The sequence below is a fragment of the Copadichromis virginalis genome, linkage group LG12 (assembly GCF_057382275.1).
Source record: "Copadichromis virginalis isolate Kocher_CV1m ecotype Utaka linkage group LG12, C_Virginalis_male_GT1.1, whole genome shotgun sequence".
Lineage (NCBI taxonomy): Eukaryota > Metazoa > Chordata > Actinopteri > Cichliformes > Cichlidae > Copadichromis > Copadichromis virginalis.
This window is the reverse complement of record NC_140629.1, coordinates 30,975,546-30,988,763: the sequence shown is the minus strand read 5'-3', so window position 1 is coordinate 30,988,763 and position 13,218 is coordinate 30,975,546. Positions and strand designations below refer to the sequence as shown.

Genomic DNA, 13,218 nt, shown 5'->3' with positions numbered 1-13,218 from the left:
TTTTTAAATCAGCATCTCAATTTTTAGTTTAATCTAACTCAATATTTTTTTATGTCATTTACAGCGCACTTTTTTTATTCTTTGCAATTGCTTTTCCAGCACTTGTCCAATTAAACACAATAGATAAACCAGGTTATTAAATATAAAACTAATATTGGTTTGCAATATTTTACTTTCATAAGTTTAAAATCCAGATAAAAAATACAGCTTAATGATGAAATTCTCTAAAAGAAGAAAGAATATATGTGTTTTGTTATAACCATTTTATAAATTTTTTGATCTTTTAATATCTAAATTAATATAATGACAGACATTAAAGACTTTATTCAAATTTAGATGGAAATAATTTATCATTGATGAATGTACTGAATCTGAAACCGAGGAGGAACTATGTTACACCTGTGCATGTTCCCTCTTAAGTGGACCTGAAAAAGGTATAACAGGAACAACTACTCTGTCTGCAGCTGTCTGTGTCTCCATTCACAGCAGAGCACCATCCCCATCTTCAGATGCTTCATTAGAGCTGCTTTTGTAGTCCTTTCTGCCATCTGTTGTCTTTACTTAAAAGCATGTTCAACTGGGCTGAAATCAGGGGAATGTTACGGCTATTTAAGAACATTACATTTCTTTGTTTTTAGAAGCTCTTGGGTTAGTTTGCAGTATGTTCTGAGTCAATATCCCTCTGTGGATCACTTCAGTTTTGCAGCATTTGACTGAATCCCATGAAAAAACAAAACAAAGGCTATATCACTATACACTTCAGAATTTGCTCGACTACTTCTCATCATCAAAATACTGCACTGACCCAGTTCCACTGGTACCCATGCATGCCTATGCCATCAAATTGGCTCTACCATACTTGACAGATGATGCGGCATGCTTTGATCATAAGCGCTCCCTTTCCTTCTCCATACTCTTCTCCTGCCATCACTCCGCTAGTAGTGGTAAATGGTCTGTATTTATATAGCGCTTTACTAGTCCCTAAGGACCCCAAAGCGCTTTACATATCCAGTCAGCCACCCATTCACACACACATTCACACACTGGTGATGGCAAGCTACATTGTAGCCACAGCCACCCTGGGGCGCACTGACAGAGGTGAGGCTGCCGGACACTGGCGCCACCGGGCCCTCTGACCACCACCAGTAGGCAACGGGTGAAGTGTCTTGCCCAAGGACACAACGACCGAGACTGTCCAAGCCGGGGCTCGAACCGGCAACCTTCCGATTACAAGGCGAACGCCCAACTCTTGAGCCACGATCGCCTCACTGAAGTTGCTGACTACTTCAACATGTCTTTGGATCACATAAGGAGCTCTGTGAGCATCTACCAAGTGCAAATACCAATTCAAGTACAGACCTTGTATCTTCTTAATTTACAGGGAATTAATGCGGATTTGGGTTTTACCTGGCCATGACACTCCTTATCAGTCAGCTGTCCAATTATTTTTAAATCCATAAAAAGGAGTGACTACGCAAAGGAATATTAATTTAAAAAATGTCTATATGGTAATTCGTTTATGGTTAATGCAGTGTTATTATTAAAACCCCTGATTTAAAACGAAAAGTCTAATCTCAGTCAAACCTCAGTTGCAACATTATAAATGGTCACTGTCTAAAGGCAGATTTCCCCCAGACGTCTGTGGGAAATCTGCCTTGTAACTTATGACGTAACAGGAAACGCTTCTTAACCTTGCGATGTAACCTACCAAGCCATTTAGTTGTTGTGAGATGTATTGACCTGTACCATAATATACACATGTAGTTACATTTTTCATAAGATTAAAAGGGGTTTCCAGCTATGTTGTAAGTTACAACAGATTTCCTGCAGAAGTCTAAATCAGGCTTTACTGATCTATCTGAATGACCAGAAGCAAATAGCAGTGAAAGTTATGTAATATTAACCAACAAAGTCCATATTCTGACTTTATGACTTTTTAACTTCAGGTCTGAAGCTTATTGAAATCATTGTAATTGTAATTGAAATGATTATTTATGTGTTTATAATGTGTTTATTCTGATATAAATAAAGAACACAAATTTGCTACAAACAACTGAAATTAACATTAGCCAGAAAATATGGCAAAAAAGCATCACACTCACCTGTGACCTGCACCCCGATGCGGAAGTAGACGTCAGAGTTACTTAGATATCTCTCCACCAGGATATAATACCATTGCTCCCAGGCAGGTACAAGGGTGACTAATTCACAAGGGTTCCCCTCCCTGCAGTCGAGGGCACTTGAGTTATGCACTGGCGGTGCCCGCGCTCTTATCTTCAGCACCACGGGACAACTGTCACTACTCTTGTTCTTGGTGCTGCAGTTTACCAGCTGAAGCTTCACCTTTGATATATAATTGGGGATGAACACTCTGCACAGGCACACATAAACACATGTTTTAGGCATTATACCACACAATAAAATGTAGACCTCTACTGAGTAAACATAATGTAAGTCAGCTTCATTGAAATAATTGTCTTTTAGATTTGTTGAATGTTGTGTATCACATCTATTCTGCAAAGGCTTCTATGTTAAATCTATATACTATATATTTTATCATGAGAAAATTAAGATAAGGCTTCAATAAAAATATATGTAGTATTATAGTCCCTTCACATCATTTATGCAGCACTCATAATAGCAGTTCTCCTTCCTTTAGGCTCCATCGCGAAGACCATGAAAAAAATGAAGATTAACCTTGGAAGCAAAATCGTATTATTCCACTCAAAAGACTCAAAGTAGGTGAAGTTGATAAAGGTGTGCAAACTAATCACACACAGGAATTGCACCTTTTAAAATGAAATTGCAAGATACATTAAAAAAACATAACTTAAGAGGCAGATGAAGGATTAGGCTGGGGAAGTGTTATGCTGCAAAAAATAAAAATAAAACGCAATTTTCTCCTGGTGTCTTTTCTCAAAGTCAAGCCCCTGTCAGGTTTCTAGGAGCCCACGTAGGTGACTTACTTATAAAGTGCAGATCTATTATGGACTGGGATCATCTGGTCAATGAAGTATCCAGGGTAAAGTACTGAAATCCCAATCAGCCTCTGAACAATGAGCTGAGGCTGGAACAGATACTGGCATTCCTCAGACAGACCCTACAAAGATAAAGCAGCAGTTGTTCAGATTGTATTTTTGTGGTTAACTCACCAATTTTTTTAAAAGCTGGTAAAGAGGAGATTAGATATCATTCAGACCGACTGAAAATTCCTAATGGACTGTGTGCATTAAGCCTGTCAGCCTCCTGGATTAATATCATTCCGTCCTCCCCCTCCCTGCCACACAGCGTAACATGCACCCACTATTTCACTTGTGTTGTTCTGAACCATTAATGCTTGATGTGCATTACTTTGTGAGATGAGCCGAGTAGACAGACTGATTTAGAGCCAAGAGACCGTGCATTAGTTTCTACACATGATGTGCTGTAAAATTTGTTTGTAAAATGAAGAGAAGCCTTTTGCACCTGATTCAACAGGACAGGTGTGAATGCCAAATTAGGCCCTTCGTTTCTGTCAACTGATCATTGACCCCTCCTGCTCTCGAGTCACAATTACTGTGGCATGTCATTAGTCTGGAAGCTGCTGGGGTGACTCTTTGATTTATTACAGCCTGTCGCTTGGACATGCACATGCACCTTGTGCTTGAATAAAAGCTCAACCAACGTGGGCTTTTGAGAGCAAATGGTTTTACACTGTGAGCCCAAACGGTTTTGATGTTCAATAGCTTTACATTTGACCTTCTTCATACCAAAAGCGATGTGGGCATCCATTCATTTTCCACAGAATTTCACTCTTGGCAAGATGTTAAAGCCTCTAAAACTCCATTAGAGCCATAAAGCACTAAACCTCCCTAATGAAACCCTGTCTAAATGCATTATTTTAGCTCCTTCAGTCACAGCTGCCCACCGAGACGATGTAATTTTAAGGTTCGCTTTGGAATATACAGTATGTCAAAGTTTATCAGGTATACATGGAGAGCTGCAAAAAAACAAAAACCTTTTAGAGCTTGTGTTCTCAACTCTGTTCAATTGTATGCTATTGTATTTAAGATAAGATAAGATAAGATAAGATAACTCTTTATTGTCATTGCACAGTCATACATAGTACAGTAGTACAATGAAATTGGAAAAACTGTCCTACGTCGGCACTACATATAACACAACACGACACGATATGACACATCACAACGTAACAAACAACACAACACAGTATATTAACTTAGTATAAAAAAGAAGAATAAGTGTATGTGTATTGCACACTGTTATTATTGCACATTAATTATTATTGCACCTTGTTATAAATATAAATATTATTGTTATCGTTTTAAACATTGTTACCTCCCCCTAAAAAGTCCAGGGAGGTATCCAGTCAGGTCAGCTATTTACATTGATCAGGGCTATTGCCCTGTTGTAAAAGCTGTCCTTGAGTCTATTTGTTCGGGACCTCAGCAGCCTGAACCTCCTGCCAGACGGCAGCAGCTTAAACACCCGGTGTCCTGGGTGTGTGCAGTCCCGTAGGATGCTGCGTGCCCTCTTGAGACAGCGAGTGCTGTACAGGTCCTTCAGGGAGGGAAGAGGATGTCCAATGATTTTTTGGGCCGTGTTGATGACCCTCTGGAGTGTCTTTCTGTGTGCTGTGGTGCAGCTGGAGAACCACACACCGATGCAATATGTCAGCACACTTTCAATGGAGCAGCGGTAGAAGACGGTCAGCAGCTCCTTCTTCAGGTCCATTTTTCTGAGGATTCTCAGAAAGTGGAGACGCTGTTGGGCCTTCTTTAAGACCGCAGAGGTGTTAGAGCTCCATTGGAGGTCTGTGTCTATGTGCACACCCAGAAACTTGAAACTGGAGACCCTTTCCACGCACTCCCCGTTGATGCTGACAGGCTGCAGCTCGGACTTCCTCCTTCTGAAGTCAACTACCAGTTCTTTTGTTTTTGTTTTTGTTATTGAGGTCCAGGTTGTTGTCTGCACACCAAGTCAGCAGTAAGTATTGTTGTATTGCTGCTGCACTGAATTGACAGGACATAGTACCTGTCAACACATTCTCATCCCAAGGTGTCAAATACAACGGTTTGCCACTGGCATCACAGAGATAAGCAGAAAGCTGTCCCCTTTCCTTGGAAAAGGTGTAGCATTGGCCTAGAGTACTAGAGGTTTGTTAGCAAGTAGACCGTGGCTTGTACCTTATTAGGGAACTTTTACTGACTTGTTTTCTTTTCATTTTTTTTCATTTGCACTCACGGTTTTATCTTGTATAGGTACCACAACTACCTGTTTAAGTTTAAAAGAACGTTTTACAAATGTACCTCTTCACAATATTAGCCCTTCGTTTATAAAAATGCTCAAGGGCATCCAGTGCGCTCTACAGAGACATATAAAAAGGGTATTACAGAACTCCAATTTTGCTCTGTAAAGAGTAGCATATTCTATTTGCAATAAAGGACATTTCAGCAAATGCAGTTATTCTCTTTGACTCTGTTTTCAGTTGCTAAATCCTTACTTACTCTTAAGATTGGTATTAAACTGAGATAGTTATAAATGCGTCGCACATCTCCCTTTTCTGCTTGCATTGCTTCCAATTGTGTCTATTTTCTAAAGGAAAAACATCTTAGTTGCTAGAAAATTGCTTCAGAAAGCAAAATTTTAAAAGGTTTGTTATTTCCATCTACAGAGTGTGTCATTGGAAGCTGGTCACATTTGAGCCATGGTGGCTTATATCCCCAAATCCCCCAAAACAAACCAATTCTTCTGTATATGTGATGCTGCTGGCAAGTTCTGATTATATTTTTGATTGTTGTGTATTTCAGGTGCACTTTTGCCAGTCAGTGGAAACCACAAAGCACAAGTGAACACCATGCCAGTGACACATAAATTCCCTGAAATGGAAATCAGCAGGTGTTTATGCAGCCAAATAGGAGAACACGATGAGATGAAGAAAAACTCTCTGACACTGTTCAGCCTCTTTAGGTTCTGCAGTACATACTGGAATACTAATGCCAAGGATCACTTAAATCATTTTTATTTAATTAATTTTTTTTCCCGTCACAAAGGGGAGTTAAGCAAGCATGAAGAAAATGATTTAGATATCATTAGAGTTATGATACATAACACTCTGACACAAATAAGCTTACATTTTACCAGTCATAAGTGGTGAATGATGTGTAACACAAACATGATGCAGTCTTTTCATTTACAGCTCTAAACAACTGATGCTGGGTGCAGAGGGGTTTCTATTTTTCACAGCGTGGATGTAACGCTGGCAATATTGGTCTAGTGGTTCAGTAGTAAGAGAGATTCATTCGGAGTATTTGTTTTCAGTAAAGCTGTAGGAATTCTGGTGTTTATTTGTGATAAATGTGCAGGCTCACCTTGACTGAGATCTTGCCTTCATCCTTAGGTAAATGTGCCGCCAGGAACCAGTCTCCAGGGAGAGGGCTGGTCACGTTGAATGCTCCTGTTGTACGGTTTGGAAGAGTCCAGGTCAGAGTCACAGCAAAGGACCCTGGGATGACTGTATCCCGAGGGAAGCGGGTGAACAGGGGGTTGATTACTGGAGGAGCCCCGGACCTGAAGTACCTATTAATCACAAAGCCACAGTTCAGCCTCCTTAGGCCTAATACTGTCATAAACAACAAGAACATCTGCTAAATATTAAAGTTATCCATGGGAACAGCTAACAGCAGAAGTACAGCTGGCGTCCTATACACAAATAAGAATCACAGCAACAAGTTCTCAGACCACACGTCTTCAAAAATATTATATATTTATACACCAGACAAAGATGTTTCAAGCAAGGAGTTAATTTATTCAGCACATATCCATCTTTGACCTTTCTTTTGATCTCAGCTATGCACCTGTAGAGCATTGACTGTATCGCGCACAGTTATGACACCACCACACTGACAATCCAGACAGACAGGCATATAAACATCTGCCAAAGCACTCAAAATGGTCTTTGTTCTGGTTTCTGCTAGAGCAAGTGATTCCAAGGCCATGTTTCTGTATGACAAACACACACACACACTCACAGCTGGTACCGTTTCAGATACAGAACATTAATAATAAGCTCTTCATATCTGAATGGAACAAACGCGTCCATTATTTCAGACGCTATATCACTGAGACACAGGAGACTGACAAAAATACATAAAGCTTCATACAGCTAACGGCTTCACAGTTTCTCCTAGCGTGTAGGCTATAACCCCTTATTTTTCTAAATGTATTTAAGATGCTTATAATCAGATGGAGAAGAAGAACACTTCAGTTGGAGAACAACAACAGAACAGTGTTAAGCCAAACTCGGTGTCTTACACAGTCACATTGCGGTTCGGGCAGCTGTCTCCAAACGTGCCCCCTTGCTCCTTGAAGGTGATGAGATTCCATACGGCCATCATGGTGTCGTCAGGCACATTGAAGTGGAACAGTTCCACACTGGCGAAGGAGTTGAAAGCACTCAGCTTACGAGGCGTACGGGTGAAGTATTCAGTCACAAAAAGGCAATCTGCAGGGAAGAGAATAAGAGGAATGTGTCCCAAAAATATTTGTGATGGTGGATAGCCTTTAAGCCTTATCGAGCCATTACTCTGCTTTGTCACAACTAAAAGTCACTTTCAACATACTGATGTACGCATCATGTTTGGCATGTTACCAGATTAGTTTAGAATGTTACCAATTTGATCTGGTAACATTTCTTTTCAATGCATACAAACTATAGCTGAGGTTAATGGAAGTTGCAAGAAAATAAAAACGTGACCTAATAATGGTATTATATGAAAAGTCAGGTGATCAAAGTGATGTAGTGTCCAATGCAGGGCACTATATCACAGGGTGGAAAACAGTTTTACTGCCACTATTACTTTAAAGTAACAACGTCCTATAAATCTTGAAGCAAAGTTGCAATGAAAAGATAGACAAGACAGGCGGGTGCTTTGCTTTACTCTGAAGTGCAGTAGTTGGTTTGAGGAAGAGAAACTTTGACTCAACTGACTGAACATCCCATATGCTTTGACTCATGGTTGTAGCTGGGAAACTTAAAACTAAAAATGACATCCATACTGCATGCTACATACTACAGAAGGACTGCAGAGTGTACTATTATAATCTATTAAATGTGTTGCACAGTGTAGTATGACCGCTAAGCTGGAAACAACCCTGGATTTATTTGTATGTTCATGTATTCAGTGTATCTATAGCTCCACGGACATTTATGGTAGCCCATGAAATAACTGTCAGCACATCTCAATTAGGAAAGCTGTGTGCTTGGAACAACCATCTCACTAACAGACCAATATCAACATTGTTGAAAGCATTGAATCATGATTAAAGCTGTTGCTTACAAAGAATAAATATTTAATTATGAACATTTCCCAATATGCCTGTACTATCACTGCTGTGACGAGAGAGCAGTTTTAAGGTGACTCGCTGTAATGACTTACAGAGTTTCACCTCAGAGGCAGCAAATTATTTCTTTAAGAGGTAAATAATCAAAATATGTGCTCAAAGACTTTTAACTCCTTCAAAAGAAGCTGCGGGAGACGGATAAATGCAGGCTCACTCGCGTCCTGCATAATGTCAAATCCTTGGATTACACCCACCAAAGCCTCTCCATATAAATGCAGCAGACAAGCAGCAGGTGTAATCTGCCACATTACCTACATGAGCTGGGCTGGCATCAAGCACAGCCAGCGGGTGGGCAAAAAATGGGGGAAATTGTGTGCAAGTCACTTAATTGCTACACTAGAACATAAAGTGTCTTTTAGGCGAGGCGTTATCATAAATATAAACTCAAGTAGGTAGAAAAGAAGGCAGCAGATTATTACGGCAATAATGCGGTGGCACTTTGATGTTTCACTGGAGGAAAATGCTTCCACTTGTGGCGCATTCGCTTTCTGCGTGTCAGCCATTAAAATTGCAATACCTGTGGGGACATTGTTTGGGTTTTCTTTTTGTCTCACCTACAATTTGTACAAAAATATAAATAATTTCACACCACTGTTTTCAGAATACAGTGAATCTAAAAATGATGACAGTAAAATAACAAAACAAAACAAAAAATGATAAATAAAACGAGAGAAAAGGCAATGAGGTGCAGACGTGTAAAGAAATAGGTTGTCTTGAATGCGCAATACTTTCTTATGTTTGCGTAAAAGGAGCAAAACAGCTCTTTTCTGTTCTTTTCTCCCCCCACGACATTATCCACTCACCTATGGAGGCAACCTTGAATACTAAAGATGTACTACGGAAGCCGAAACTGAGAAGAATGAAGTGGTTTGCTGTCAAGAGTGAAATCCTAATCCCATACAAAGCTCCAGGTCTTTATTTGAGCCTCATTCCAGCCTTTTGCTGGACTGTTATCTCTGGTATATGTGAGCCTTCTTTACATTAAGATTCTTCTTTGCCCTTTCATTAACAGACTGTGACTGGGGTCACAGCCTGAAGTGCTATAACTCAAAAGGGTGAGTTTGGCGCTAACAGTGCTGGAGTCTGCAGTAAGCCTACAGTCACTGCTTGGCTGATTAGAAAGAAACAGACATGATTTTTTCTTTCCATTTACAGATTGCAGCTAAGCCCACAAAAAGTGTAGTTACAGAAAGAGGTTTAAAAAAAGAAGCACATCTAGAAGTAGGACTGTGAATGGTGATTACGCTATTCAAGAGGAATCCTTAAATCAGAATTAATTGCTAATCGTCACTTTTTCCAGGTGTCATAATCTAAGGTACATGAAAGCCACCATTCATCATCAAAAATACACCTTCACACAGTCTCTAGATCACTAACAGAGGGTCAGGGCTGTCACAGTGGGTCAAGAGATGGTAGAGGGAACTAAGAAAATCAAACTCTTCCTTTTTAAAAACCTTTGCTTATTGTCATTTTGCCTCTTTACTGGCACAAACTAAAATCTTAGAGGGGTTTATAGCCAAAGGATTTTAAAAAATCGTTTTTCCTAAGCATAGCTTTTAATCATCATTTTTATCACAAGTTAATATTTAAGGCTTGATTTTGCTTACACGTGTTAATTGCATCCGTGTCTTGCAAGTACTGAATATCCTGAAACAGGGTGCGTTTCTTTGGCAACTGTCACAGCCTCGCGTTTACATTTTTATAGTTGTGATTTCCAATGCTCTCTAATGTGCAAGCTATACAGAGGTGGTTACCGTCACACTTAATTGACAAGACAGGCTACGTGTCAAACACGTCGAGATCTCAAGATCTGAGGTTGTTGTGATAAAATGAATACAGAAAATTAGAATAATGAACTGACATATCTATTTTCAAGCTACGCGTGAAAAGCTCGGTGACACTCCAGCAGCCACGCACAGAGACTTCACTTAAGTCTGAAGGTGTAAACATGCCAAAATATCTAAATATGCTTGTTTGTTTGCCAGCCAAATAAAGACGTTTCATTTGAAGATAAAGGCAGCCGAGTGCTTACAGGCTTTCTCATAGTGTGGTTCTGGATTCAATAATCTCTTCAATGAGCACCTCCCTACCACTGTTTTACTCTGTTAGAGGCTTAATATAGACATAATCCTGCTTTTTGTCATCTCAACATGGGATTTATCCATTAATACTTAGCTGGGCTGTCTTTAAACTTTATTTTTTGGAACAGCAAAAAGTAATTGCTGCTTTTCGAAATTCCTCCTCCTCTAGCAGATTTTAAAATCTCTCTCAAAAAAAAAACAGCTGCTAAAGATCAACCATCTGGAACAAGAGCCACTAAATGACACCAAATTTAATACTGGCCAGCGATAAAGTCAAATTTTGAGTCAACACTATTCTCTCCTCCATCCTCCTCACATCCACCTACAGAAACAAACGCCTCGAAGATAACACGCAGCCGTAAAGATTACTGGACCTTCCACTTCCACAATGGGAGATGCAGACACCAGAGATATTAAACATTAACAATTCATACACATCTAAACATGCACAATCTGCCTGGCAATCAAGTGGGTTAACATAAATTATTTTATGGTAAAGAATAAGCTCTAATTCTCTGTTGTCTCTGTTTTACTGAGATATATCCAAGAAAGCAGGGGGGAAGGGTAAAGTGGGTAAACTGGGCTTTCTGTCTAAAGCCAAATATGTCGAATGAGTTACTAGAATTGATAAAGCAAAACAGCAACAAGTCAGACAGACCTGTATGGTCCTTAATGGCCACAGCCAGTACAGTCTGTGCTGTAGGTATGGATTCATTGTTATCACACAGGGAGATTTTTGTTGCACACCTCAGTCTTGAAGCAGCAAATAAATTTTCATGGATAGACATTTAAAAAAAGAAAACAAATCAAGGAGGATACGCTTAGGTTCTTCTTTTTTAAGGAAACAGATAGAGAGAAATAATGAGAGCATGCTGCACTTTTCATACATTTAAAAACCTAAAAACAACTTGATTTTACAAAAGTCAACTTCAAAATTGTCCCATTATCCAGTTAAACCAGTTTAGTCCTCATCTCCTATCAAAGCAGGTTAAATTTAAGACGGGAAACAAGAAGGTTTGACTTAACCTTTCCCTTTATCCCATTACTATGGTCACATTTTGTAGTCAGCCGTGCCAGCGTGCACTAACTTGGCTTTGAGCCTTCACGTCTCCGCAAAACGAGAACAAATGAAAGGTAACAAGAGTCAACACGTCCGGACTGATCGGTTTTCTTGTGACCGCATTTAGACCTCCGTATCGTAGCCTACAACCTATAGGAGCTTCACTCAGTGCATTGTGAGCCATAATTAGCAGCATCCTTCCCCATACGTAACGTAACCGAAGCAGGTCCGTGTTCAGGAAAACCGTTTTGTCAGTGGCCGAGACTGAAAGCAGCAGCTGTGGATGTTTCGGAGACTGAATTGAAGCCAGAGACAGGATGAGATGCTGCCGCCGCTGCTGGGAGGATTTCAGCACCCCGACAAAAGGAACAGCTCCGCGAATCAAACACTCACTGAATGGAAACTCACCTCCAACAGCGCAGAGATAGGTGTAAACAAGCAAGAGGAGCCTCGGAGGGCTACATCCTGAGCCCAGGCGCTCCAGTTGCCACATCGTTAAAAGCAGAATATTTTGTGAGGGGCTCCAGCCCGAGTGCAGTTCTCAGACGCTCTGCTGGTCTACATTTTTTCAGATATTTGCCAACGACCAGCTGTTTGTGCATGACGTCATTCAGACGACGACGGGACAGCGCCTCCTCTTTGGCTTTGATTTGACAACCTCAATATGTCGACTTATTTCATTGGACCTCCGGCCCTGTCAGTCCGGCGATAGTGCAGACGTAGATTGCACCACAAGGATTCACACTTCGCCGTCCTGGCCACCCGACACGGGCACGAGTGAGGTGTGAGGCTGCAGCTGCCCCTCGAGCCTGCAGCCTCTTCTGCCAGGACCCAGGACACAAAGTTGGTACTTTGGAGGAATGGAAGACTTCATCTTATGTGGTCGTGCACAAGCCTCAAAACTAATAAAATACGATTTCCAGCGATTAATAAATTCAAAGCAACTAATTTGGGTTTCTGTTAGACTAAAAAAAAAGTAAAAGTGCAGCAATTCCACGTGTCAGTCTAGTTTTAAAAAACTAGCAATATACATACTCCTTAAAATATAACATATTACGTGAGCATAAATAAAATGAAAGGCTAAAAGGATTTATTTTAATGATTCATAGTGGGCTCAATTTGGGCCTCAAATATAAAAGCAGTCAAACCACAGTTAACAAAGCACAAGTGGACAATGAGTCATTACATTTATCCAGTGAAAAATATTTAAAAGTGAATGAATACACAAAATATACTTGAGGAGTTTGAATTTTTCATTTTAAGGATCACCTGGTCATCGGGTGACGTGTCTGTCAGACAATCATCATGCTACCACCAGGACACTGCCATTAAGAATGACTCAGATTTTTATTTCTAGGCCATGGGGTGACATGAATCATAAGTGTCCCAGCTGATTTATTGGGATTGAGTATAATTGATCTGTCATCAATGAAACATTAAACTAAAGCACTAGAGCTGAGCTAAAAGAAAATGTGTGGAGGGTAAGAATGTCAAAAGAATGTTACTGATGTGCCCAACAAGATGTAACTCTACTCATCTAACACTAACTCACAAAGACTTTAATAAATCCAACACACAGGATGGGTGCCAGTTAAATTGCCTAGGGTTTAATTTAAGCAGCAAACTATAGAGTACAGAGTAGCTGAATTTTGTCTAAATTCATTTATGACTAGT

The 13,218-nt window shown here is 40.1% G+C and overlaps 1 protein-coding gene across 2 annotated transcripts in view; it reads right to left on the bottom strand.

Annotated features, from left to right (window-relative positions):
* tmem8b (transmembrane protein 8B) overlaps positions 1-12,143 on the bottom strand; it is a 35,870-nt gene extending 23,727 nt beyond the window's left edge. Inside the window, exons 1-5 of one of the 2 annotated variants that reach the window (XM_085476043.1) lie at positions 11,953-12,143; positions 7,315-7,504; positions 6,372-6,579; positions 2,967-3,100; positions 2,103-2,371 (exon numbers count right to left, since the gene is read on the bottom strand). In XM_085476043.1, coding sequence (XP_085332169.1) covers positions 2,103-2,371; positions 2,967-3,100; positions 6,372-6,579; positions 7,315-7,504; positions 11,953-12,037 — 886 coding nt within the window. In that variant the 5' untranslated portion in view covers positions 12,038-12,143. Of the gene's footprint in view, positions 1-2,102; positions 2,372-2,966; positions 3,101-6,371; positions 6,580-7,314; positions 7,505-11,510; positions 11,910-11,952 lie in introns of those variants that run through there. The other variant, XM_085476044.1, reaches the window with a different exon arrangement.
* Between the last annotated feature and the right edge of the window lie 1,075 nt (positions 12,144-13,218).